Raw genomic sequence first — 25,764 nt, 5'->3', positions numbered from 1 at the left:
GTTATATACTCACCCCCTGAGATCTAGCGAAGCTGTGCCGAGAAGTGCGGCTGCCGCCGTCTTCCGTTCCTAGGATGCATTCTGAAATTACCCAGATGACTTAGCGGTCTCGCGAGACAGCTAAGTCTTCTGGGTAATTTCGCAATGCATCTCTGGGAACGGCAGATGGCGGCCGGTGCAAGCGCATCGTCGGACTACGGAAGGTGAGAATAGCAGGTTTTTTGTTTTTTTATTATTTTTAACATTACATCTGATTACTATTGAGGCTATGCATAGGCAGCCTCAATAGTAAAAAGTCCCGCGGCAATGTCGCTGATTGGTCGCGCCGGCTGGGCACGACCAATCAGGGAAGCAGGATTTAAATCCCGCGGCAATGTCGCTGATTGGGCGCGACCAATCAGCAAAGCGGGATTTAAATCCCGCGCCAATGTCGCTGACTGGTCGCGCGTGCCGGCTGGGCGCTACCAACCAGCGAAGCGGGATTTAAATCCCATGGCAATGTCGCTGATTGGTCGCGCCGGCTGGGCGCTACCTATCAGCGAAGCGGGATTTAAATCCCGTGCCAATGTCGGCTGGGCGCGACCAATCAACGAAGCGGGATCTAAATCCCACGCCAATGTCGCTGATTGGTCGCGCGCGCCAGCTGGGTGCTACCAATCAGCGAAGCGGGATTTAAATCCCACGCCAATGTCGCTGATTGTGCACACCGGCTGGGCATGAGCAATCAGCGAAGCGGGATTTAAATCCCGCGGCAATGTCGCTGATTGGTCGCACCGGCTGGGCTCTACCAATCAAAGAAGCGAGATTTAAATCTCGCGCCAATGTCAGCTGGTCGCTACCAATCAGCGAGGCGGGATTTAAAGCCTGCGGCAATGTCGCTGATTGGTCGCGCGGTGTATTGCGGTCTCGCGAGATGATGACGTAGTGGTCTCGCGAGACCGCACGTCATCATCTCGCAAGACCACAACGCATGGACCGGTCACTGGAGCGTCGCGAGGAGCGGTAAAGGCCGGTTCTGGATGCGGGGGCCGACGGACGGTGAGTATATAACGATTTTTTATTTTTTTAATTATTTTTAACATTAGATCTTTTTACTATTGATGCCGCATAGGCAGCCTCAATAGTAACAAAGTTGGTCACACAGGGTTAATAGCAGCGTTAAGGGAGTGCGTTACACCGCGGCATAACGCGGTGTAACGCAGCCATTAGCCCTGTGAGAGCGCTGACTGGAGGGGATTATGGAGCGGGCACTGACTGCGGGGAGGAAGGAGCGGCCATTTTTCCGCCGGACTGTGCCCGTCGCTGATTGGTCGTGGCTGTTTTGCTGCGACCAATCAGCGACTTGAATTTCCATGACAGACAGAGGCCGCGACCAATGAATATCCGTGACAGAAAGACAGACAGACGGAAGTGACCCTTAGACAATTATATAGTAGATAATTTCAGTTGTTTCACACTTTTTTGTTAAGTATATAATTCCACGTCTTAATTCATAGTTTTGATGTCTTCAGTGTGAATGTACAATTTTCATAGTCATGAAAATACAGAAAAATCTTTAAATGAGAAGGTGCGTCCAAACTTTTGGTCTGTACTGTATGTGTGGAGAAAAAATGGCACAGAATTTCAGGAAAAGAACATCGTGCAAGACACTAAGCATGGGGGTGGATCAATCATGCTTTGGGGTTGTGTTGCAGCCAATAGCAAGGGGAACATTTCATATTTACGGGAAAGAATAGATTCAATGAAATTTCAACAAATTCTTGATGCAAACATAACACCATCTGTAAAAAAGCTGAAGTTGAAAAGAGGATGGCTTCTACAAATGGAGAATGATGCTAAACACGCGTCGAAATCCACAATAGACTACCTCAAAAGGAGTAAGCTGAAGGTTTTACAATTGCATTCAGAGTGCCCTGATCAGAACATCATTGAAAATCTGTGGCTAGACATCAAAAGAGCAGTGCATGCAAGACAATCCAGGAATCTCACAGAACTGAAAGAATTTTCCAAGGAAGAATGGATGAAAATCCCTCCAACAAGATTTGAAAGACTCTTGGCTGGCTACAAGCTGTGATACTTTCTAAAGGTGGGGCTACTAGATACTAACCATGACAGGTGCCCAAACATGTGCAATGGCCTATTTTTCTTTTTGTAATTTTTAAAATATAGAAGATGAAAATCTATCTTTTAGCCTAAAATACAAATAAAATGTGTCATCTTTAACTTTAGGCCTTTTAGAGATCATTTAATTTTCAGCTTGCTTAACTGTGCACAATAACAGTAAGTTTGACCAGGGGTGCCCAAACTTTTACATGTCACTGTATGTTTTGTATTCTGCATTTTCAACAGTTTTCCCTTTTCTGCAGCCTCTATCTCATAATTTGCAATGATGGGAGGAGACTAGCTTCTATGATTGAAATGTCCCATACATCACAGCACACGGAGAGGTATTCCTGCTCTTTGTTCCTTAGAATGAAGAAAGGGACAGAAGCAGTAGTAAATTAGCGAAACTTTACAGCATGACTGTGCAGTGTAGGCGTGAATCCAGCGCTGGGATTAGGCAAAAAGACTTGTTGGAAAGCTCAGTCCCATCTGTTTCTCGGTCGCCGTCTGTTTTCTTACTCTGCTCCTCTCTCTTTTTCCCCCTTCCACAGAGTTTAATTACTTGTGTAACCATACACATCATTGTGGATAGTGAGTTCATACAGGGACAAAAGTGGCTTATAAGAGCAGAAAAAAGCATGTTTCTCTGATAAGATATATCATAAAGTTTCTTATATTCAATTATACTATTGATTTATAAATAGTTGTTGTTTTTTTTTATTACAGCTTCCAACTAATTTTAAATGTAAAATTTGACAGCATAATTTATGATGTAAGTAGATGATCTGAATGCTCAGCTTTCTCTGAATGTTGGAACAGCTTGGAGCATAAGAACAAGCTTTTAGACGTTGTTTACAGCAGGCATCTATTTTACTGCCTGATATCCAGATATACAGTATCTCTGAAATAACACTACACATATTCTCTAAGGATCACAAACCATAAAACAAAACACATTTATATAACTGTACAATTTGCTTAAATATCAAGATCATCAAAACATAAAGGATTGAAATACTTTCTAGTATTTTACGCTACAGTCATTCTTATATTACATTACTGGTTATTAATTATTAATGCCATGGATAACAGAGAAGGGTCACAGAAATGGCAATATTCGACACCATTCTTCAGTTCACGTATAGTAAAATTTGTGTGAGGATCATGTAATGCTAAATATAAACCAAGGTTGACCATTATTAGCTTGACCAAACACCAATTAGTCATTTGGGCTAAGGGACAAAAAGTAACTCCTCTAAATCAGTAATAACACTGAGTTTACACTCCAGAATAATAAAACTCTAGAATAATATAAAATTTATATATATAGAGAGAGATTCATAGAGACCTCAAAGATATAGTAAAAATATACAACATTTACATTAAAAGATATATATCCGAAAATTAGGTCCAGGGTGAAGACTACAAGCACAGATAAATAAATGCAATTACAAATGTCCATCATATAGAATGGTGAATATCATGATTGCAGGAGGAATTATCATTAAGGAGTAAATCCATTGATAGTAAACAGTCTGAACAATAAGGGTTATAATTCTAAGTCACACACTAAGCCATTATTAGTTAGAGTGATAGATATCCATAGAAAACTAAACAGATTCTGTACATCTAGCTCAGAAAATATTTTTTTTAGAATGGGAGAATGTAGTAATAATGTGCTTACTCGTAAGTGTTATATCCCTTGTAGTACTTCCAACCCCAACACACATTTCGCCTTCTAGATTACTTGGTGAACAACAGGGAAGTGAGGGAAGTGTGTAATGTCCCTTTATATACCATTACCGGCCCTTGGTCTGCGGCGTCTGTACTAAGGTGCATGATCAGTGTCATTCATGCCATAAATAATGTGTCTTGAGAAGGTAAAAGAGTAACCTTCCCCTGATATCATTGACCCAAGTGCGTCCCATTAGGATGCTATCAACGTTGGGCTCCACCAGGCATGTGAACAATGAGCGCCATATTGTTGAAAACTATGTGATGTCACACCTGCAGGTGGTGCACGTGGTTCGTGGATCCAGTATGCCATAGGGCCGGACCTGCATAAGTAGGGACATAGCTAAGTGGCTACCTGGTGTTCACTGGAGCTCCTGATGGTGGAGACAGACCGGGCTGCAGGTAGCTGCCAGGTACCACTCCTAGGCAAGCACCGGTATTGCAGCTGCTTCTCCGAGAGGTCGGGTTTGCTGACACGGGGAGACATAACTGTTGTGAAATTGGATTTTGGGCTCCCCCGGTGGCCACTGGTGGAATTGAACTGGTGTGCATCATCCCCTCTGTTCACCTGTTTCCATCAGGATGTGGGAGTCGCTATTTAACCTTGCTCCTCTGTCACTTCCATGCCGGTCAACATTGTAATCAGAAGCCTTTCTGTGCATGTTCCTGCTGCTAGACAACTCCCAGCTAAGTTGGACTTTAGTCCTCGTTTGTTTTTGCATTTTGTTCCAGTGCACAGCTGTAGTTTCGTTTCTGTGTCTGGAAAGCTCTTGTGATCTGAAATTGCCACTCTGATGTTATGAGTTAATACTAGAGTCTTAAAGTAATTTCAGGATGGTATTTTGATAGGGTTTTCAGCTGACCATGAAAGTGCCCTTTCTGTCTTCCTGCTATCTAGTAAGCGGACCTCAATTTTGCTAAACCTATTTTCATACTACGTTTGTCATTTCATCTAAAATCACCGCCAATATATGTGGGGGCCTCTGTCTGCCTATCGGGGAAATTTCTCTAGAGGTGAGCCAGGACTATATTTTCCTCTGCCAGGATTAGTTAGTCCTCCGGCCGGCGCTGGGCGTCTAGGGATAAAAAACGTAGGCAACGCTACCCGGCTACTGTTAGTTGTGCGGCAGGTTTAGTTCATGGTCAGTTTAGTTTCCATCCTTCCAAGAGCTAGTACTAATGTTTGCTGGGCTATGTTCTCTTGCCATTGAGAACCATAACAGTTTGACCGGCCAAAAAGGGTTAAATTAATTGACAGAGAAAGGAGAGAAAAGAGAAGTCTGCTGAAGATTTTTTTTTTTTTTTTTTCCCCTTCCCTTCAGTTCTGAGTGTGCTTGTAATTGAATCTCTTGCAAGTCTGCCTATATTGCAGCCTTTCTCTCTCTCTCTCTCCTTCTAATCCTGGAATGGCTCTGTGTTCACCTGTTTAAAATGGATATTCAGAGTTTAGCTGCAGGTTTGAATAATCTCACCACGAAAGTTCAAAATTTACAAGATTTTGTTGTTCATGTTCCTATATCTGAACCTAGAATTCCTTTGCCTGAATTTTTCTCGGGGAATAGATCTTGCTTTCAAAATTTTAAAAATAATTGCAAGTTGTTTTTGTCCCTGAAATCTCGCTCTGCTGGAGATCCTGCTCAGCAGGTCAGAATTGTGATTTCCTTGCTCCGGGGCGACCCTCAGGATTGGGCTTTTGCATTGGCTCCAGGGGATCCTGCGTTGCTCAATGTGGATGCGTTTTTTCTGGCCTTGGGGTTGCTTTATGAGGAACCTCAGTTAGAGCTTCAGGCGGAAAAAGCCTTGATGTCCCTATCTCAGGGGCAAGACGAAGCTGAAATATACTGCCAGAAATTCCGTAAATGGGCTGTGCTTACTCAGTGGAATGAGTGCGCCCTGGCGGCGAATTTCAGAGAGGGTCTCTCTGATGCCATTAAGGATGTTATGGTGGGGTTCCCTGTGCCTGCGGGTCTGAATGAGTCCATGACAATGGCTATCCAGATCGATAGGCGTCTGCGGGAGCGCAAACCTGTGCACCATTTGGCGGTGTCTACTGAGAAGACGCCAGAGAATATGCAATGTGATAGAATTCTGTCCAGAAGTGAACGGCAGAATTTAAGACGAAAAAATGGGTTGTGCTTCTATTGCGGTGATTCAACTCATGTTATATCAGCATGCTCTAAGCGTACTAAGAAGCTTGATAAGTCTGTTTCAATTGGCACTTTACAGTCTAAGTTTATTCTATCTGTGACCCTGATTTGTTCTTTATCATCTATTACCGCGGATGCCTATGTCGACTCTGGCGCCGCTTTGAGTCTTATGGATTGGTCCTTTGCCAAACGCTGTGGGTATGATTTGGAGCCTCTTGAAACTCCTATACCCCTGAAGGGGATTGACTCCACCCCATTGGCTAGTAATAAACCACAATACTGGACACAAGTAACTATGCGGATTAATCCGGATCATCAGGAGATTATTCGCTTTCTTGTGCTGTATAACCTACATGATGTGTTGGTGCTTGGATTGCCATGGCTGCAATCTCATAACCCAGTCCTTGACTGGAAAGCTATGTCTGTGTTAAGCTGGGGATGTAAGGGGACGCATGGGGACGTACCTGTGGTTTCCATTTCATCATCTATTCCCTCTGAGATTCCTGAATTCTTGACTGAATTTCGTGACGTTTTTGAAGAACCTAAGCTTGGTTCATTACCTCCGCACCGGGAGTGCGATTGTGCCATAGATTTGATTCCGGGTAGTAAATACCCTAAGGGTCGTTTATTTAATCTGTCTGTGCCTGAACATGCTGCTATGCGAGAATATATAAAGGAGTCCTTGGAAAAGGGACATATTCGTCCTTCGTCATCTCCCTTAGGAGCCGGTTTTTTCTTTGTGGCTAAGAAAGATGGCTCTTTGAGACCGTGTATTGATTATCGGCTTTTGAATAAAATCACGGTTAAATATCAATATCCGTTGCCACTGCTGACTGATTTGTTTGCTCGCATAAAGGGGGCCAAGTGGTTCTCTAAGATAGATCTCCGTGGGGCGTATAATTTGGTGCGAATTAAGCAGGGGGATGAGTGGAAGACCGCATTTAATACGCCCGAGGGCCACTTTGAGTATTTGGTGATGCCTTTTGGTCTTTCAAATGCCCCTTCAGTCTTTCAGTCCTTTATGCATGACATTTTCCGTGATTATTTGGATAAATTTATGATTGTGTATCTGGATGATATTTTGATTTTTTCGGATGACTGGGACTCTCATGTCCAGCAGGTCAGGAGGGTTTTTCAGGTTTTGCGGTCTAATTCCTTGTGTGTGAAGGGTTCTAAGTGCGTTTTTGGGGTTCAAAAGATTTCCTTTTTGGGATATATTTTTTCCCCCTCTTCCATCGAGATGGATCCTGTCAAGGTTCAGGCTATTTGTGATTGGACGCAACCCTCTTCTCTTAAGAGTCTTCAGAAATTTTTGGGCTTTGCTAACTTTTATCGTCGATTTATTGCTGGTTTTTCTGATGTTGTTAAACCATTGACTGATTTGACTAAGAAGGGTGCTGATGTTGCTGATTGGTCCCCTGCTGCTGTGGAGGCCTTTCGGGAGCTTAAGCGCCGCTTTTCTTCCGCCCCTGTGTTGCGTCAGCCTGATGTTGCTCTTCCTTTTCAGGTTGAGGTCGACGCTTCTGAAATCGGAGCTGGGGCAGTTTTGTCGCAGAGAAGTTCCGATTGTTCCGTGATGAGACCTTGTGCCTTTTTCTCGCGTAAATTTTCGGCCGCCGAGCGGAATTATGATGTTGGGAATCGGGAGCTTTTGGCCATGAAGTGGGCTTTTGAGGAGTGGCGTCATTGGCTTGAGGGGGCTAGACATCAGGTGGTGGTATTGACTGACCACAAAAATCTAATTTATCTTGAGTCCGCCAGACGCCTGAATCCTAGACAGGCGCGCTGGTCGTTGTTTTTCTCTCGGTTTAATTTTGTGGTGTCCTACCTGCCGGGTTCTAAGAATGTTAAGGCGGATGCCCTTTCTAGGAGTTTTGAGCCTGACTCCCCTGGTAACTCTGAACCTACAGGTATCCTTAAGGATGGAGTGATATTGTCTGCCGTTTCTCCAGACCTGCGGCGGGCCTTGCAGGAGTTTCAGGCGGATAGACCTGATCGTTGCCCACCTGGTAGACTGTTTGTTCCTGACGATTGGACCAGTAAAGTCATTTCTGAGGTTCATTCTTCTGCGTTGACAGGTCATCCTGGAATCTTTCGTACCAGGGATTTGGTGGCAAGGTCCTTCTGGTGGCCTTCCCTGTCTCGAGATGTGCGAGGCTTTGTGCAGTCTTGTGACGTTTGTGCTCGGGCCAAGCCTTGTTGTTCTCGGGCTAGTGGATTGTTGTTGCCCTTGCCTATCCCGAAGAGGCCCTGGACGCACATCTCGATGGATTTTATTTCGGATCTTCCTGTTTCTCAGAAGATGTCTGTCATCTGGGTGGTGTGTGACCGTTTCTCTAAGATGGTCCATTTGGTTCCCCCTGCCTAAGTTGCCTTCTTCTTCCGAGTTGGTTCCTCTGTTTTTTCAAAATGTGGTCCGTTTGCATGGTATTCCGGAGAATATCGTTTCTGACAGAGGAACCCAGTTCGTGTCTAGATTTTGGCGAGCATTCTGTGCTAGGATGGGCATAGATTTGTCTTTCTCGTCTGCTTTCCATCCTCAGACTAATGGCCAGACCGAGCGGACGAATCAGACCTTGGAGACATATTTGAGGTGTTTTGTGTCTGCAGATCAGGATGATTGGGTTGCTTTTTTGCCTTTAGCGGAGTTTGCCCTCAATAATCGGGCCAGCTCTGCCACCTTGGTGTCTCCTTTTTTCTGTAATTCGGGGTTTCATCCTCGATTTTCTTCTGGTCAGGTGGAATCTTCGGATTGTCCTGGAGTGGATGCTGTGGTGGAGAGGTTGCATCAGATTTGGGGGCAGGTAGTGGACAATTTGAAGTTGTCCCAGGAGAAGACTCAGCTTTTTGCCAACCGCCGGCGTCGGGTTGGTCCTCGGCTTTGTGTTGGGGACTTGGTGTGGTTGTCTTCTCGTTTTGTCCCTATGAGGGTTTCTTCTCCCAAGTTTAAGCCTCGGTTCATCGGCCCGTACAAGATATTGGAGATTCTTAACCCTGTGTCCTTCCGTTTGGACCTCCCTGCATCTTTTTCTATTCATAATGTTTTTCATCGGTCATTGTTGCGCAGGTATGAGGTACCGGTTGTGCCTTCCGTTGAGCCTCCTGCTCCGGTGTTGGTTGAGGGCGAGTTGGAGTACGTTGTGGAAAAAATCTTGGACTCCCGTGTTTCCAGACGGAAACTCCAGTATCTGGTCAAATGGAAGGGATACGGTCAGGAGGATAATTCTTGGGTGACTGCCTCTGATGTTCATGCCTCCGATCTGGTCCGTGCCTTTCATAGGGCTCATCCTGATCGCCCTGGTGGTTCTGGTGAGGGTTCGGTGCCCCCTCCTTGAGGGGGGGGTACTGTTGTGAAATTGGATTTTGGGCTCCCCCGGTGGCCACTGGTGGAATTGAACTGGTGTGCATCATCCCCTCTGTTCACCTGTTTCCATCAGGATGTGGGAGTCGCTATTTAACCTTGCTCCTCTGTCACTTCCATGCCGGTCAACATTGTAATCAGAAGCCTTTCTGTGCATGTTCCTGCTGCTAGACAACTCCCAGCTAAGTTGGACTTTAGTCCTCGTTTGTTTTTGCATTTTGTTCCAGTGCACAGCTGTAGTTTCGTTTCTGTGTCTGGAAAGCTCTTGTGATCTGAAATTGCCACTCTGATGTTATGAGTTAATACTAGAGTCTTAAAGTAATTTCAGGATGGTATTTTGATAGGGTTTTCAGCTGACCATGAAAGTGCCCTTTCTGTCTTCCTGCTATCTAGTAAGCGGACCTCAATTTTGCTAAACCTATTTTCATACTACGTTTGTCATTTCATCTAAAATCACCGCCAATATATGTGGGGGCCTCTGTCTGCCTATCGGGGAAATTTCTCTAGAGGTGAGCCAGGACTATATTTTCCTCTGCCAGGATTAGTTAGTCCTCTGGCCGGCGCTGGGCGTCTAGGGATAAAAAACGTAGGCAACGCTACCCGGCTACTGTTAGTTGTGCGGCAGGTTTAGTTCATGGTCAGTTTAGTTTCCATCCTTCCAAGAGCTAGTACTAATGTTTGCTGGGCTATGTTCTCTTGCCATTGAGAACCATAACACATAACCAAGGTCACTGACTGGCAGGTAATGGAGACGGATGGTCTGTACGCACAACTTGGATATTGAAAATAGGTTCTTGTTCAGGAACAGGGACAATGGACACAGGACTGGCCACATCGAGACCAGAAGACCGGATATAAGTACCGCAGATGCAGTGTAAGGATTAGGATACCGCCGGAGTGGTCACAGGATTAAGGACGCAGTAGGCGAACCGCCGGAACACAGTGCGGCGTGCACAGGGGAGGAGGAGGAAGCTCACGAGGACATTGCTGCAGCCAGGGAGGTGAGTAAGCCGGCATTCCCGCATTGTGGGAGGAGGTGAACCATGCGGAGGTGCCGGCAGACGTTACATGTGAGTCATCATATTTAAATGGTACAAGAAAATAACAAGGATTGGCACAAGTGTAATGCTGCTGGATTGTCACATTGGGCATTATGGCACACAACCATCTCAATGAAAAACATAGCTTTGTTCCCCGTTTGGAAAATAGTTCACTTCTGTGATTGGATTTTCATTTTGTGTTGTTCCTGTCTCTAGGTTTATTATCCTTCAGTTAAAGAGTAAGAAACTTTCCTTTACTTTTTCTGGTCTGTGTGGCAAATTATGGATTATGTGTGAATGGATGCAGTCTATGAATTGATATTATTGTTTGCATTTTATGGACTTTAATCAAGTGACTTATTTGGCTTCACTTTAATGTATCATATATTGAATCATGCAGTGTTATTTTTGCGATGTTTATTTATTTCAATTATGTTCTTTGCCCTAACATTACTTATTGACCATTATGCAAAAATAGTATGTATTTTATTACTTTCTTTATGTTTCTTTATTCAAATTATACTCAAACTAGATTTTCTTTTTGCCACTAGTCACTTTGCACTACATTCATGCATATTTATGGATCTCATCTTTTCAATCCAGGCTTTTTTCTTGAACCATTTAAATATGGCCACTGACATAGTCTTCAACAATATAGCGCTTATTGTTCACATGCTTGGTAGACTACAAAGCTATAGTCATTGCCAATGGCATCGTCAAGGGATGTGCGGGTCGATGATCTCAGAGGAAGTTTCCCCTTGACCTACGCTTGCCACCGGAACTACCGTATAAAAAAATGCACTATTCATGGCATGGATGATGCTGCGCATGCGCCTCATAATGGTATATAAAAGGAGCATTGCACATTACTCTTTTATCCCGATAAAGCTATAACGTGAAACGCCTTGGGGTTGGGAGCACTGGATACAACTAATGGGTAAGCATTTTACCATTCCATATGATTTTTGATTGACATTTGTAATACTGCATATATTTTTCTGTGGTTTCCCTCCCCATTTGAAGTTTTCACATTGGACTTCATTTTTCTATATATATCTTTTTATGTAAATAACGTTTTGCATACCTTTGTGGTCTCTATGACTATAGGTTCTATATAAACCAAGGCTGCTTTTTAGTTTTTGTTTTCATTTTTATCTTTATATATCTGTAAACTATAGCCTATTCTGTGTCATAATAATATTATAATCTGTTTTAATGGAAACAAATGTGCTGAGACTTTGGCTGATATAGACGTTTGACTGTAAAATCTCTTGGTCTCTATGAACCATACATACAGCTTAGGGTTTAAAAGAGACCTACTTATGAACCGTACTGAGGAGAAACAGATGCCACTTTCTCTAGTGATGCCATTATTTGATGTGAGTGGCACATTGGCACGGTCAAAAATGTCAACAAAATAGCGAAAATCAGGATATTTAGTGTTCTTCTTGGTCAAAGCTTATGTTACTTAGCAACAATGCCAATCAGTTATTCATTGAGGGTCTTGAAAGACTCACTAATGAATTAAAATAGGTAACTATTTTCCAATTAAATTTCTTCACAAGAGAATCTAAGAATTGCCCATAAGATCATCTTTGTTTCCATAATGAGGTTAATTTATTTTCTGCTCAATATTGTTGCATACTGTATATCACACCAACATTCTAATATTCAGTAAATGGCATACATGTTGTCTCATGCAGAGAAGCATTTCCATCTGTTCACACCTTTATTATGGGGGGGCTGACATCTACTCTACCACAGTGTCGGAGCAAGATTCATTTTCTAACTTTTCATGCAATGGTAGAACCGTAGGAGTATAAATATCTAGCTTTACAAGGGTTGTCCACGGAAAAGAATTTAAAACCTATCCATAAGATAAGTGATAACTTAATAATCGACAGAACAGGAAGCTGAAATCCTGGGTGGACTGGAGCAGAAGTGCGCATGGTGGGCCGCTGTTCCTTAAATTCCCTCTGGGACTGCCGAGAACTGGGCTCAGCTATTCCCGACAGCCCCATAGAGAATGAATAGAGAGGCGGTCAGGTATTCAATCTCTCGCACTTTGTAAGAGGGATAAAAGTTCCACATTGCTGATAAAGCTTACCCATTCTGCCAATCAGTGCGGGCCCCAGCAATCGCCACCCACCGATCAGCAAATTATCACCTATGCTGCAGTTAGGTGATAACATGTTTTCACTGGACAGCTCCTTTAAGGAAAGTTATAATAAAAAGGTATATGAGAGTCTAAGATGAAATAGAATGTCCATTATGAAAGTTGTCAACAAGTTAAGTGGCTGATCTGCCTCGCTTTGTGGTGACACATATCCCACCTCATTATCACACCTCTGTAAACAAGCTGTTTAACACTTTAACCCCTTCACCCCCGGAGCTTTTTCCGTTTTTCCGTTTTCGTTTTTCGCTACCCTCCTTCCCAGAGCCATAACTTTTTTATTTTTCCGTCAATTTGGCCATGTGAGGGCTTATTTTTTGCGGGACGAGTTGTACTTTTGAACTACATCATTGGTTTTAGCATGTCGTGTACTAGAAAACGGGAAAAAAATTCTAAGTGCAGTGAAATTGCAAAAAAAGTGCAATCCCACACTTGTTTTTTGCTTGCCTATTTTGCTAGGTTCACTAAATGCTAAAACTGACCTGCCATTATGATTCTCCAGGTCACTACGAGTTCATAGACACCTAACATGACTAGGTTATTTTTCACCTAAGTGGTGAAAAAAAAATCCAAACTTTGCAAAAAACAAAACAAAATTGCGCCATTTTCCGATACTCGTAGCGTCTCCATTTTTCGTGATCTGGGGTCAGGTGAGGGCTTATTTTTTGCGTGCCGAGCTGGCGTTTTTAATGATAGCATTTTGGTGTAGATACGTTCTTTTGATCGCCCGTTATTGCATTTTAATGCAATGTCGTGGCGACCAAAAAAACGTAAATCTGGCGTTTCTAATTTTTTTCTCATTACGCCATTTAGCGATCAGGTTAATGCTTTTTTTTTATTGATAGATCGGGCGATTCTGAACGCGGCGATACCAAATATGTGTAGGTTGGGGTTTTTTTGTATTGATTTATTTTGATTGGGGCGAAAGGGGGGTGATTTAAACTTTTATATTTTTTTTATTTTTTTCACATTTTTAAAAACTTTTTTTTTTACTTTTGCCATGCTTCTATAGCCTCCATGGGAGGCTAGAAGCAGGCACAGCCCGATGGGCTCTGCTATGCAGCAGTGATCATAAGATCGCTGCTACACAGCAGATTTGCAGGTGTGCTGTGAGCGCCGACCACAGGGGGGCGCTCACAGCCACCGGCAATCAGTAACCATAGAGGTCTCAAGGACCTCTATGGTTACAATGGAGGAGCATCGCCGACCCCCGATCATGTGACGGGGGTCGGCGATGCGCTCATATCCGGCCGCACGGCCGGATGCGGTAGTTAAATGCCGCTGTCTGCGTTTGACAGCGGCATTTAACTAGTTAATAGCGGCGGGTGATCGCGATTTCACCCGCTGCTATTGCGCGCACATGTCAGCTGTAAAAAACAGCTGACATGTCGCGACTTTGATGTGCGCTCACCGCCGGAGCGCACATCAAAGCGGGGGTCCCGACATGTGACGTACTATTCCGTCACATGTCGGGAAGGGGTTAACAAGCACAGCAAAAAGAGGGCAAAAAGTTGAAATCAACAAAATCTGCTGTCATGTATATAATGTAGTTACTGCAAAGTTTAGCAATAGGAGGGCTGGTGGGCACAGTGGCGTATCCAGGGGGGGGCAGCAGGGGCATGTGCCCCGGGCGCAGCCGACGGGGGGCGCCAGCGGGCCGCCTGATGATGCGGCGGTCCAAGGAGGGGGTTGGCAGGGCCAGGGAGCGGGGGCTGTCTAATTATACTCACCTACTCCTGGCGCGGTCCCTGCAGGTCCCTGGCTGCCCGGCGCCCCGGCTTCTTCCTGTACTGATCGGTCACATGGTACCACTCATTACAGTAATGAATATGCGGCTCCACCTCCCATAGGGGTGGAGCCGCATATTCATTACTGTAAAGAGCGGTAACGGTGACCGCTCAGTACAGGAACAAGCAGCAGCGCCGGGGAAGCAGGGACTGCACAGCGCCAGGAGCAGGTGAGTATAATGGGGAGTGGAGCGCTGTGCTGCGCGATATTCACCTGCTCCTCGTTCCAGCCGCCGGTCCGTCTTCTGCAGTGACGCTGAGGTCAGAGGGCGCAATGACGTAGTTGGTGCGCGCCCTCTGCTTGAACGTCAGTGCAGAGGAGGCGGAAGATGGAGCGGCGGCTGGAATGAGGAGCGGTGAATATTGAAAGTGTCGGAGGCCTGAGCGACGGAGAGGTGAGTATGTGATTTTTTTTTTTTTTATCGCAGCAACAGCAAATGGGGCAAATATCTGTATGGGGCATCTTATGGGGCCATAACATTTGTGCAGCACTATATGGGGGCCATAACATTTGTGCAGCACTATATGGGGGCCATAACATTTGTGCAGCACTATATGGGGGCCATAACATTTGTGCAGCACTATATGGGGGCCATAACATTTGTGCAGCACTATATGGGGGCCATAACATTTGTGCAGCACTATATGGGGGCCATAACATTTGTGCAGCACTATATGGGGGCCATAACATTTGTGCAGCACTATATGGGGGCCATAACGTTTGTGCAGCACTATATGGGGGCCATAACGTTTGTGCAGCACTATATGGGGGCCATAACGTTTGTGCAGCACTATATGGGGCCATAACATTTGTGCAGCACTATATGGGGGCCATAACGTTTGTGCAGCTCTGTATCGGGGCCATAACATTTGTGCAGCACTATATGGGGGCCATAACGTTTGTGCAGCACTACATGGGGGCCATAATGTTTGTGCAGCACTATATGGGGGCCATAACGTTTGTGCAGCACTATATGGGGGCCATAACATTTGTGCAGCACTATATTGGGCAAATGTGTCTATGGAGGATCTTATGGGGCCATTATTAACTTTTATGCAGGATTATATGGGGCTCCTTATTCAATATGGATATTCAAAAACAAAGAACCTACTGATGTCTCAATTAATTTTACTTTTATTGGTATCTATTTTAACATTGTGGGGATTCAGGAATGTATCTTGGCTTGGTCATACAGTTTCAATAGAGTTAAGGTTGAAATGGGGGAGATTTTTTTTTTTTTGGGGGGGTGGGGGTGGGGGGCGCCAAACTGATCCTTTGCCCCGGGTGCAGGAAAGGCTAGATACACCTCTGGGTGGGCATGTATTCACGGGTGAAGGTTAGTTCAGTACAAATGTTACAGTTTGTGGTTGTTAGAAAACGCAAAATACACAGAACTGCACCGATCTATTCATAATGCACCCATCTATCCATAATGCACCCATCTATCCATACTGAACCCATCTATCCATAATGCACTCATCTATCCATAATGCACCCATCTATTCCTAATGCACCCATCTATACATAATACACCCATCTATACATAATACACCCATCTATTCATAATGCACCCATCTATACATAATGCACCATCTATACATAATGCACCCATCTATACATAATGCACCCATCTATTCATAATGCAACATCTATACATAATGCATCCATCTATCCATAATGCACCCATCTATCCATAATGCACCTATCTATTCATAATGCACCCATCTATCCATACTGCATCCATCTATACATAATGCACCCATCTATTCACAATGCACCATCTATTCATAATTCACCTATCTATACATAATGCACCCATCTATCCATAATGCACCCATCTATTCATAATGCACCCATTTATACATAACGCACCCATCTATCCATAGCGCACCCATCTATCCATAATGCACCCATCTATCCGTAATGCACCCATCTATCCATAATTCGCCCATCTATATGTAATGCACCCATCTATCCATAATGCACCCATCTATACGCAATGCACCCATCTATCCATTCATCACTTCTGGCACCTTCCCTTCTGCTTTCAAACATGCCACAATCACGCCTATCCTTAAAAAGCCAACCCTCGATCCAACCGCTATGTCCAGCTATCGCCCAATATGGCTGCTCTCATTTGCTTCCAAACTTCTGGAGCAGCACGTCCACGCTGAACTTTCCTCCCATCTCTCATCTAACTTGCTCTTTGACAATCTACAATCTGGTTCCCGCCCCCATCACACAACTGAGACAGCCCTGACCAAAATTACTAACAACCTACTTACAGCCAAAGCTAAAGGACAATACTCTGTACTCCTCCTTCTAGACCTGTCCTCTGCTTTTGACACAGTTGACCACTGCCTCCTACTACAGATCCTATCCTCCTTTGGAATCAAAGACCTCGCCCTATCCTGGATCTCCTCACACCTTTCCAACCACACATTCAGCGTCTCCCACTCCCACACTACCTCCTCATCTCACTCTCTCTCTGTTGGAGTCCCCAAAGGCTCTGTTCTAGGACCCTTACTCTTCTCAATCTATACACTTGGCCTAGGACAATGCATAAAGTCCCATGGATTCCAGTACCACCTTCATGCTGATGACACTCAGATCTACCTTTCTGACCCAGACGTCAACTCTCTGCTGTCCAGAATCCCGGAGTGTCCATCAGCCATATCCTCTTTCTTCTCCTCTCGCTTCCTCAAACTCAATGTGGACAAATCTGAACTCATCATCTTTCCTCCATCTCATAGATCTTCCTTACCTGACCTATCTATCTATCTATCTATCTATCTATCTACTGTATCTATCTATCGCAATTAATGACATCAAGCTTTCCCCCGTACCGGAAGTCCGCTGCCTCGGTGTAACCCTTGACTCTGCCCTGTCCTTCAAACCGCACATCCAAGCTCTTTCCACCTCCTGTCGCCTCCAGCTCAAAAATATCTCCAGAATCCGTCCTTTCCTCAACCGTCAATCTACTAAAATGTTTGTGCATGCCCTCCTCATCTCCTGCCTTGACTACTGCAACATCCTTTTCTGTGGCCTCCCTGCTAACACCCTTGCACCTCTCCAGTCCATCCTTAACTCTGCTGCCAGACTAATTCATCTCTCTCCTCGGTACTCCTCCGCTTCCCCCCTCTGCAAATCTCTTCACTGGCTCCCATTCCCTCAGCATATCCAGTTCAAATTACTAATACTGACCTACAAAGCCATTCATAACCTGTCTCCTCCATATATCTCTGAACTAATCTCCTGATATCTTCCCTCACGTAATCTACGGTCCTCCCAAGACCCCCTTCTCTCCTCCACACTTATTCGCTCCTCACCCAACCACCTCCAAGACTTCTCCCGAATATCCCCCATCCTCTGGAATTCTTTGCCCCAACACATCCGACTATCAACCACATTCGGATCCTTCAGACGGAACCTGAAAACCCACCTCTTCAGGAAAGCTTACAGTCTGCACTGATCCCCCCGCTGCCTCCTCATCACTACCGGAGCTACCGCCTCACAAATGCCGCAGCTGCTGCAACCCTCAACCTACTGTCTCTTTCCCCACCATCCTGTAGAATGTAAGCCCGCAAGGGCAGGGTCCTCGCCCCTCTGTATCAGTCTGTCATTGTTAGTTTGCTTACTGTAAGTGATATCTGTAATTTGTATGTAACCCCTTCTCATGTACAGCACCATGGAATCAATGGTGCTATATAAATAAATAATAATAATAATCCTTAATGCACTCATCTATTCATAACGTACCCATCTATACGTAATGCCCCCATCTATACGTAATGCACCTATCTATCCATGATGCACCCATCTATCCATAATGCCCCATCTATATGTAATGCACCCATCTATCCATAATGCAACCATCTATCTATAATGCACCCATCTATCCATAATGCACCCATCTATATGTAATGCACCCATCTATCCGTGATGCACCCATCTATCCATAATGCCCCCATCTATCCATAATGCACCCATCTATCTGTAATGCACCCATCTATCCATAATGCACCCATGTATCTGTAATTCACCCATCTATTCATAATGCACCCATCTATACGTAATGCCCCCATTTATAGGTAATGCACCCATCTATCCATAACGCACCCATCTATCCATAATGCACCCATCTATCCATAATGCACCCATCTATCCATAATGCACCCATCTATCCATAATGCACACATCTATATGTAATGCACCCATCTATCCATAATGCACCATCTATATGTAATGCACCCATCTATCCATAATGCACCATCTATATGTAATGCACCCTCTATCAGTTATGCACCCATCTATCCATAATGCACCCATCTATCCATAATGCACCCATCTATCTGTAATGCACCCATCTATCCATAATGCACCCATGTATCTGTAATTCACCCATCTATTCATAATGCACCCATCTATACGTAATGCCCCCATTTATAGGTAATGCACCCATCTATCCATAACGCACCCATCTATCCATAATGCACCCATCTATCCATAATGCACACATCTATATGTAATGCACCCATCTATCCATAATGCACACATCTATCCATAATGCACCCATCTATCCATAATGCACACATCTATCCATAATGCACCCATCTATCCATAATGCACCATCTATATGTAATGCACCCATCTATCCATAATGCACCATCTATATGTAATGCACCCTCTATCAGTTATGCACCCATCTATCCATAACGCACCCATCTATCCATAATGCACCATCTATATGTAATGCACCCTCTATCAGTTATGCACCCATCTATCCATAACGCACCCATCTATCCATAATGCCCCCATGTTGAATGGTCAGCTGGCATGTCTATACCCATGGCTGCCATGCTGCCCACATCACATGCCCTGTACCAGCAGGAACACGGTTTCCTAGACAGTTTTAAATTTCGTGAGGAAACTGAAGCACATAATGAGGTGGGGGAAGGGCAGATCAGCATGACAATGGCAGCATCTTCTTCCCAGGGCCTCTCACATTTCCCTCACTGCTCGCCATGCCTTACCTTATGGCCTCTGTAGAAGGCGATCTCCTCCACATTAGCTATGATCCTGGAGTGCACATAGCGCAGGTAGCCTTTCCTTTGGGCTTCTTCTGCCACCAGTTTGCCAAATTTGGGGGAGCAAGCTTTGAGCACTTTGGCAGTGGCATAGACCACCAGGCCGGCCAGCAGTGTGGGCCCCAGGGGATTGGCCCCCCTAGATCTGGCCGTCTGGATGAGGGTGTAGGATGTGAGCACCACGTCCAGGATGGGCTTAGTCAGGTTGGAATACAGGTGGGCGATGGACTGGGAGAACATCATGATGTCCTCGGTGAGCGACTGGTCGGGGTTGGCCAGCCTGCTGTCCATGTTGATGATCTTGTAGTAGGTCTGGTGGGTGAAGTAGGTCTGGTAGGCATGGTCCACCAGCCGGGTGCGCAGCGCCAGCGCCAGCTTACATTCCAGGTAGCGGATCGCACTGTTCACGAAGGTGGCCGGGATGGCGATCAGGAGCCATTTGATGAGCTGCAGCAGGAAGCTCCGGGGCTTCTTCTCCACGATGCTCTTCACGATCTTCCCGTCCAGCCCGGCCACATACACCGACAGGAAGGTCCTGGAGACGAGAGCCAGCGAGTGCACGGACAGCAGCCCCAGCTCCCTGCTCACCAGCCGGGGGAACAGCACCTTGCGGAGCTCCAGCAGCTGCCGGTAGAATTCCGCATTGACCGCCGGGCAGGAGGGGGCGCGCCCGGTGCTCCGGTCCTGGGAGCCGTGCTTGCGAGGACTGCGCTCCTTCCTCCGGAGCTGTCTGCTGATGATGGGGTACAAGGTCTTCAGCCCGTAGGCAGCCGCCAACAAGAAGGCGGCCCTCTTCACGGCGAGCTCCTTGCTGCCCCATTTCAAGCGCTCGGTGGCATGCGGCATATGTGCCATGTCTTCCCAGCACGCGGCGGGTGCGCCCAGAAGCGTCCCCTCTGCCAGGCTTATGTCGCCGGTCTACACGGCATCATGGGGCAGCTGCAGACTACTGACAGCTCCACGGCTGGCTCCGGCACCGTCCACAGACCACCGATGAGCCCACGCCCCGCCCCCACTAATGCCTCACTGGCTATGCCTCACTGGCTGCAGAGGGATAAGCTTCGTCCTGCTGTCACTGACAGGCGGTGCTCGGGCTCCAGGGTCAGGTGGCCGAGATGCTGCAGAGGAGGCTTCAGTCCTCAGGATTAATGGGACCTAGCCAGCCCCCAGTCTGCTGGTGCAGGGGTCAGCCCTGATCATGAGTGCAGATCCAGTACCCCCCCTCAGTGGCAGGCACATAGGCAATAGTGCCCTCCTAAGTAGTCAGATGCCCCCATAGCACTGACAGCAATCACCCATAAGGACCTGTTCACATGAGTATGTTATACATACATGTGCCCTATGTGACACTATAAGGCCGGCGTCACACTAGGCGTAAGAAAATAAGGTCCGTATTTTACGGCCGTAATACACAGTAATTGTCCCAAAACACTGTTCCGTATTCAATGCGAGGATGCGATTTTTACGCACAAATTTATCCGTGTGTCATCCGTATGGCTTCCGTACGGCGTTTTTTTTTTGCGCAGGCTTGCAAAATGGACATATCATGGATCCAGCGGCTCAAATATTCTTAAAAACATATATACAGTCTATATATATGTCAGTGAGGCACATATATATATATATATATATATATATATATATTTATGTTTAATACAGCGCTAGATAGCAGAAAAGCCGGTAATTCAATTGCCGGCTTTTGCTATCTCCTTCCCAAACCCGACAGGATATGAGACATGGTTTACATACAGTAAACCATTTCATATCCCTTTTTTTTACATATTCCTCACTACTAATGTTAGAAGTGTATGTGTGCACAATTTGGGGACTCTAGCTGTTAAAGGGTTAAATCGTGGAAAAAATTGGCATGGGCTCCCGTGCAATTTTCTCCGCCATAGTGGTAAAGCCAATGACTGAGGGAAGATATTAATAGCCTAGAGAAGGACCATAGTTATAGGACCCCCCCGGCTAAAAACATCTGCCCCCAGCCACCCCAGAAAAGGCACATCTGTAAGATGCGCCTATTCTGGCACTAAGCGACTCTCTTCTCAGGCTGGTAAGGAGCCACGGATATTGCAGCCTAAAAATAGCAGCCCGAAGATGCGCCAATTCTGGCGCTTTGCCCAGCTCTTCCCACTTGCCCTGTAGTAGTGGCAAGTGGGGTTTATATTTGTGGGGTTGATGTCACCTTTGTTTTGTCTGGTGACATCAAGCCCATGGGTTAGTAATGGAGAGGCATCTATAAGACACCTATCTGTTACTAATCCTATAGTTATTTAGTAAAGAAAGACACAAAGTATAAAGTCCTTTATTTGAAATAAAAATTAAACACACTTTTATATTTTTATTTAAAAATAACAAACACAGTTATACTCCCCTAACACCCATTCCATTGAAGCCCGCTTCACCGCTAGTTACTGATTCTACGCTCGCAGCAGCTCATTCATCATTTACCATACAACTATAGGGCTGTCCCACACGTCCAGATAATTCCGGTACCGGAATAAATCGGTACCGGAGTTATCCGTGTCCGTGTGCCTGGGAACTCACGGAGGCCATACTTGCGGCACACGTGTGCCGCCCGTATGGCGAGTGGGTACCACACGGAGCGTGTGGTACCCACTCTGCATGGTGCTGAAGCTGCGATTCATATCCTCTCTGCAGTAGCGTTTGCTGCAGAGAAAATATGAAGAATAGTGTTTAAAATAAAGATCCATGTGTCCGCCGCCCCCCCACCCCCTGTGCGCCCCCCCGCTGGTCAGAAAATACTTACCCGGGTCCCCCGTCGGCTGTCGCTCCTTCCTGGTCTGGCCGCGGCTTCTCCTGCATGCGGTCACGTGGGCCCGATCATTTACAGTCATGAATATGTGGCTCCACCTCCCATAGGGGCGGAGCCGACTATTCATGATTGTAAATGATCGGCCCCACGTGACCGCATACAGTAAGCCGCGGCCAGACCAGGAAGGAGCGAGGGAGCGGGTAAGTATTTTCTGACCAGCGGGGGGGCGCACAGGGGGTGGGGGGGCGGCGGACACATGGATCTTTATTTTTAACACTATTCTTCATATTTTCTCTATAGCAAACGCTGCTACAGGGAAGATATGAATACCGGCTTCAGCACCATGTGGGGGGGACAGCGCTTACTGTAGCGCTGTCTCCTGCACGCACACGGACCCCAGACGGAGAATGTCCGTGTGAGGTCCGTGTTTTACGCGGACCCATTGACTCTATTGGGTCCGTGTAAAACGTGCGCTCCCACGAACACTGACATGTCTCCGTGTTTGGCACACGGAGACACGGTCCGCAAAAAATCAATGACATCTGAACAGATGCATTGATTTTTATGTGTCTACGTGTGTCAGTGTCTCCAGTACGTGAGGAAACTGTCACCTCACGTACCGGAGCCACTGACGTGTGAAACCGGCCATAGGATTAGTAATGGATAGGTGTCTTATAGACACCTCTCCATTACTAACTCATGGGCTTGATGTCACCAGATAATACAAAGGTGACATCAACCCCACAAATATGAACCCCACTCGCCACCACTACAGGGTAAGTGGGAAGATCGGGCAAAGCGCCAGAATTGGTGCATCTAATAGTTGTGCCTTTTCTGGGCAGCTGTGGGCTGTTATTTTTAGGCTGGGGAGATCAATAGTCATGGTCCTTTACCTGCCTGAGAATACTAGCCTCCAGCTGTCCGCTTTAACAACAGTCTATTCAGTAGGACTATCAGCAGTATCCACCAGACTTCTGCACAACACAACTGATGGTCCCAACCCCATTTATAAGGCAAGAAATCCCACTTATTAAACCTGACAGGACACACCTGTGAAGTGAAAACCATTCCCGGTGACTACCTCTTGAAGCTCATTAAGAGAATGCCAAGAGAGTGTAAAGCAGTCATCAAAGCAAAAGGTAGCTACTTTGAAAAACCTAGAATATAAGACATAATTTCAGTTGTTTCACACTTTTTTGTTAAGTATATAATTCCACATGTGTTAATTCATAGTTTTGATGCCTTCCGTGTGAATGTACAATTTTCATAGTCATGAAAATACAGAAAAAACTTTAAATGAGAAGGTGTGTCCAAACTTTTGGTCTGTACTGTATATATATAAATATATATGTATACACTGCTCAAAAAAATAAGGGGAACACTTAACAAAAAATAATGGAAATTATTGGCAACTATCAAGACGCACTCAGTGGTTCTGCAGGTGGGGACCACAGACCACATCTCAGTACCAATGCTTTCTGGCTGATGTTTTGATGTCTTTTGAATGTTGGTTGTGCTTTTACACTTGTGGTAGCATGAGACGGATTCTACAACCCACACAAGTGGCTCAGATAGTGTAGCTCATCCAGAATGTCACATCAATGCAAACTGTGGCAAGAAGGTTTGCTGTGTTTGTTAGTGTAGTGTCCAGAGGATGGAGGCACTACAAGGAGACAGGCCAGTACACCAGGAGACGTGGAGGGGGCCATAGAAGGGCAACAACCCAGCAGCAGGACCGCTACCTCAGCCTTTGTGGAGGAGCACTGCCAGAGCCCTGCAAAATGACCTCCAGCAGGCCACAAATGTGCATGTGTCTGTACAAACGGTAAGAAAACAACTCTATGAGGATGGTCCACGGATGGATGCAACATCCTTCAGCATGACCAGTTTAGCAGTGGGTCAGTAATGGTGTGGGGTGGCATTTCTTTGGAGGGCCGCACAGCCCTCCATGTGCTTGCCAGAGGTAACCTGACTGCCATTAGGTACCGAGATGAGATCCTCAGACCCCTTGTGAGACCATATGCTGGTGCGGTTGGCCCTGGGTTCCTCCTAATGCAGGACAATGCCAGATCTCATGTGGCTGGAGTGTGTCAGCAGTTCCTGCAAGATGAAGGCATTGAAGCTATGGACTGGCCCACCCATTCTCCAGACCTGAATCTTATTAAGCACATCTGGGACATCATGTCTCGCACCATCTACCAACGTCACGTTGAACCACAGACTGTCTAGGAGTTGGCGGATGCTTTAGTTCAGGTCTGGGAGGAGATCCCTCAGGAGACCATCTGCCGCCTCATCAGGAGCATGCCCAAGCATTGTAGGGAGGTCATACAGGCACGTGGAGGCCACACACACACACACACAAGGATGGATTTTATTTAGAGATTCCCCTTGTTCACCTGATCTGAACTCCCATAAAGAACCTGTGGTCCCTCATAAAATGTGAGATCTACAGGGAGGGAAAACAGTACACCTCTCGGAACAGTGTCTGGGAGGCTGTGGTGGCTGCTGCACACAATGTTGATTGTAAACAGATCAAGCAACTGACAGAATCTCTGGATGGAAGGCTGTTGAGTGTCATCATAAAGAAAGGTGGCTATATTGGTCACTAATGTTTTTGGGTTTTGTTTTTGCATGTCAGAAATGTTTATTTCTGAATTTTGTGCAGTGATATTGGTTTACCTGGTGAAAATAAACAAGTGAGATGGGAATATATTTGGTTTTTATTAAAGGGAACCTGTCACCCCGTTTTTTCCGTATGAGATAAAAATACTGTTAAATAGGGCCTGAGCTGTGCATTACAATAGTGTATTTTGTGGACCCCGATTCCCCACCTATGCTGCCAAAATACGTTACCAAAGTAGCCGTTTTCGCCTGTCAATCAGGCTAGTCTGGTCAGATGGGCATGGTGTCTTCCCCCAGATCTTGCTTATTTTTCCGTTGGTGGCGTAGTGGTTTGCGCATGCCCAAGTCCAGAATCCACTGCACAGGGGAGGGAAAAGAGCGCATCTCTGCTTCAGGAAAATGGCCGCCGCGATCTCCATCTGCGCACGCGCAGCATCCCGCGGCCATTTTCCTGAAGCCCCGGGCAGCAGAGTGCTCCATCTGCACATGCGCGGCCACAGGAAGATGGCCGCCCCCACCGATCACCAGGGGAATAGCGCAGATCGCGCTCTTTTCCCTCCCCTGTGCAGTGGATTCCGGACTTGGGCATGCGCAAACCACTACGCCACCAACGGAAAAATAAGCAAGATCTGGGGGAAGACACCACACCCATCTGACCAGACCAGCCTGATTGACAGGCGAAAACGGCTACTTTGGTAATGTATTTCGGCAGCATAGGTGGGGAATCGGGGTCCACAAAATACACTATTGTAATGCACAGCTCAGGCCCTATTTAACAGTATTTTTATCTCATACGGAAAAAACGGGGTGACAGGTTCCCTTTAAGTTCCCTAATAATTCTGCACAGTAATAGTTACCTGCACAAACAGATATCCTCGTAAGATAGCCAAATCTAAAAAAAAAAAACCACTCCAACTTCCAAAAATATTA

The 25,764-nt window shown here is 45.8% G+C and overlaps 1 protein-coding gene across 1 annotated transcript in view; it reads right to left on the bottom strand.

Annotated features, from left to right (window-relative positions):
* The window catches only part of ABCD2 (ATP binding cassette subfamily D member 2), a 98,792-nt gene extending 78,355 nt beyond the window's left edge, over positions 1-20,437 (bottom strand). Inside the window, exon 1 of the mRNA XM_077264818.1 lies at positions 19,380-20,437. Within this exon, the coding sequence (XP_077120933.1) occupies positions 19,380-20,288 (909 nt within the window). The 5' untranslated portion in view covers positions 20,289-20,437. The remainder of the gene's footprint in view (positions 1-19,379) is intronic.
* Between the last annotated feature and the right edge of the window lie 5,327 nt (positions 20,438-25,764).

This window comes from Ranitomeya variabilis, chromosome 5, assembly GCF_051348905.1.
Source record: "Ranitomeya variabilis isolate aRanVar5 chromosome 5, aRanVar5.hap1, whole genome shotgun sequence".
NCBI lineage: Eukaryota > Metazoa > Chordata > Amphibia > Anura > Dendrobatidae > Ranitomeya > Ranitomeya variabilis.
Note: the sequence above shows the minus strand (reverse complement) of the source record. Positions and strands in the feature narration are given on the sequence as shown.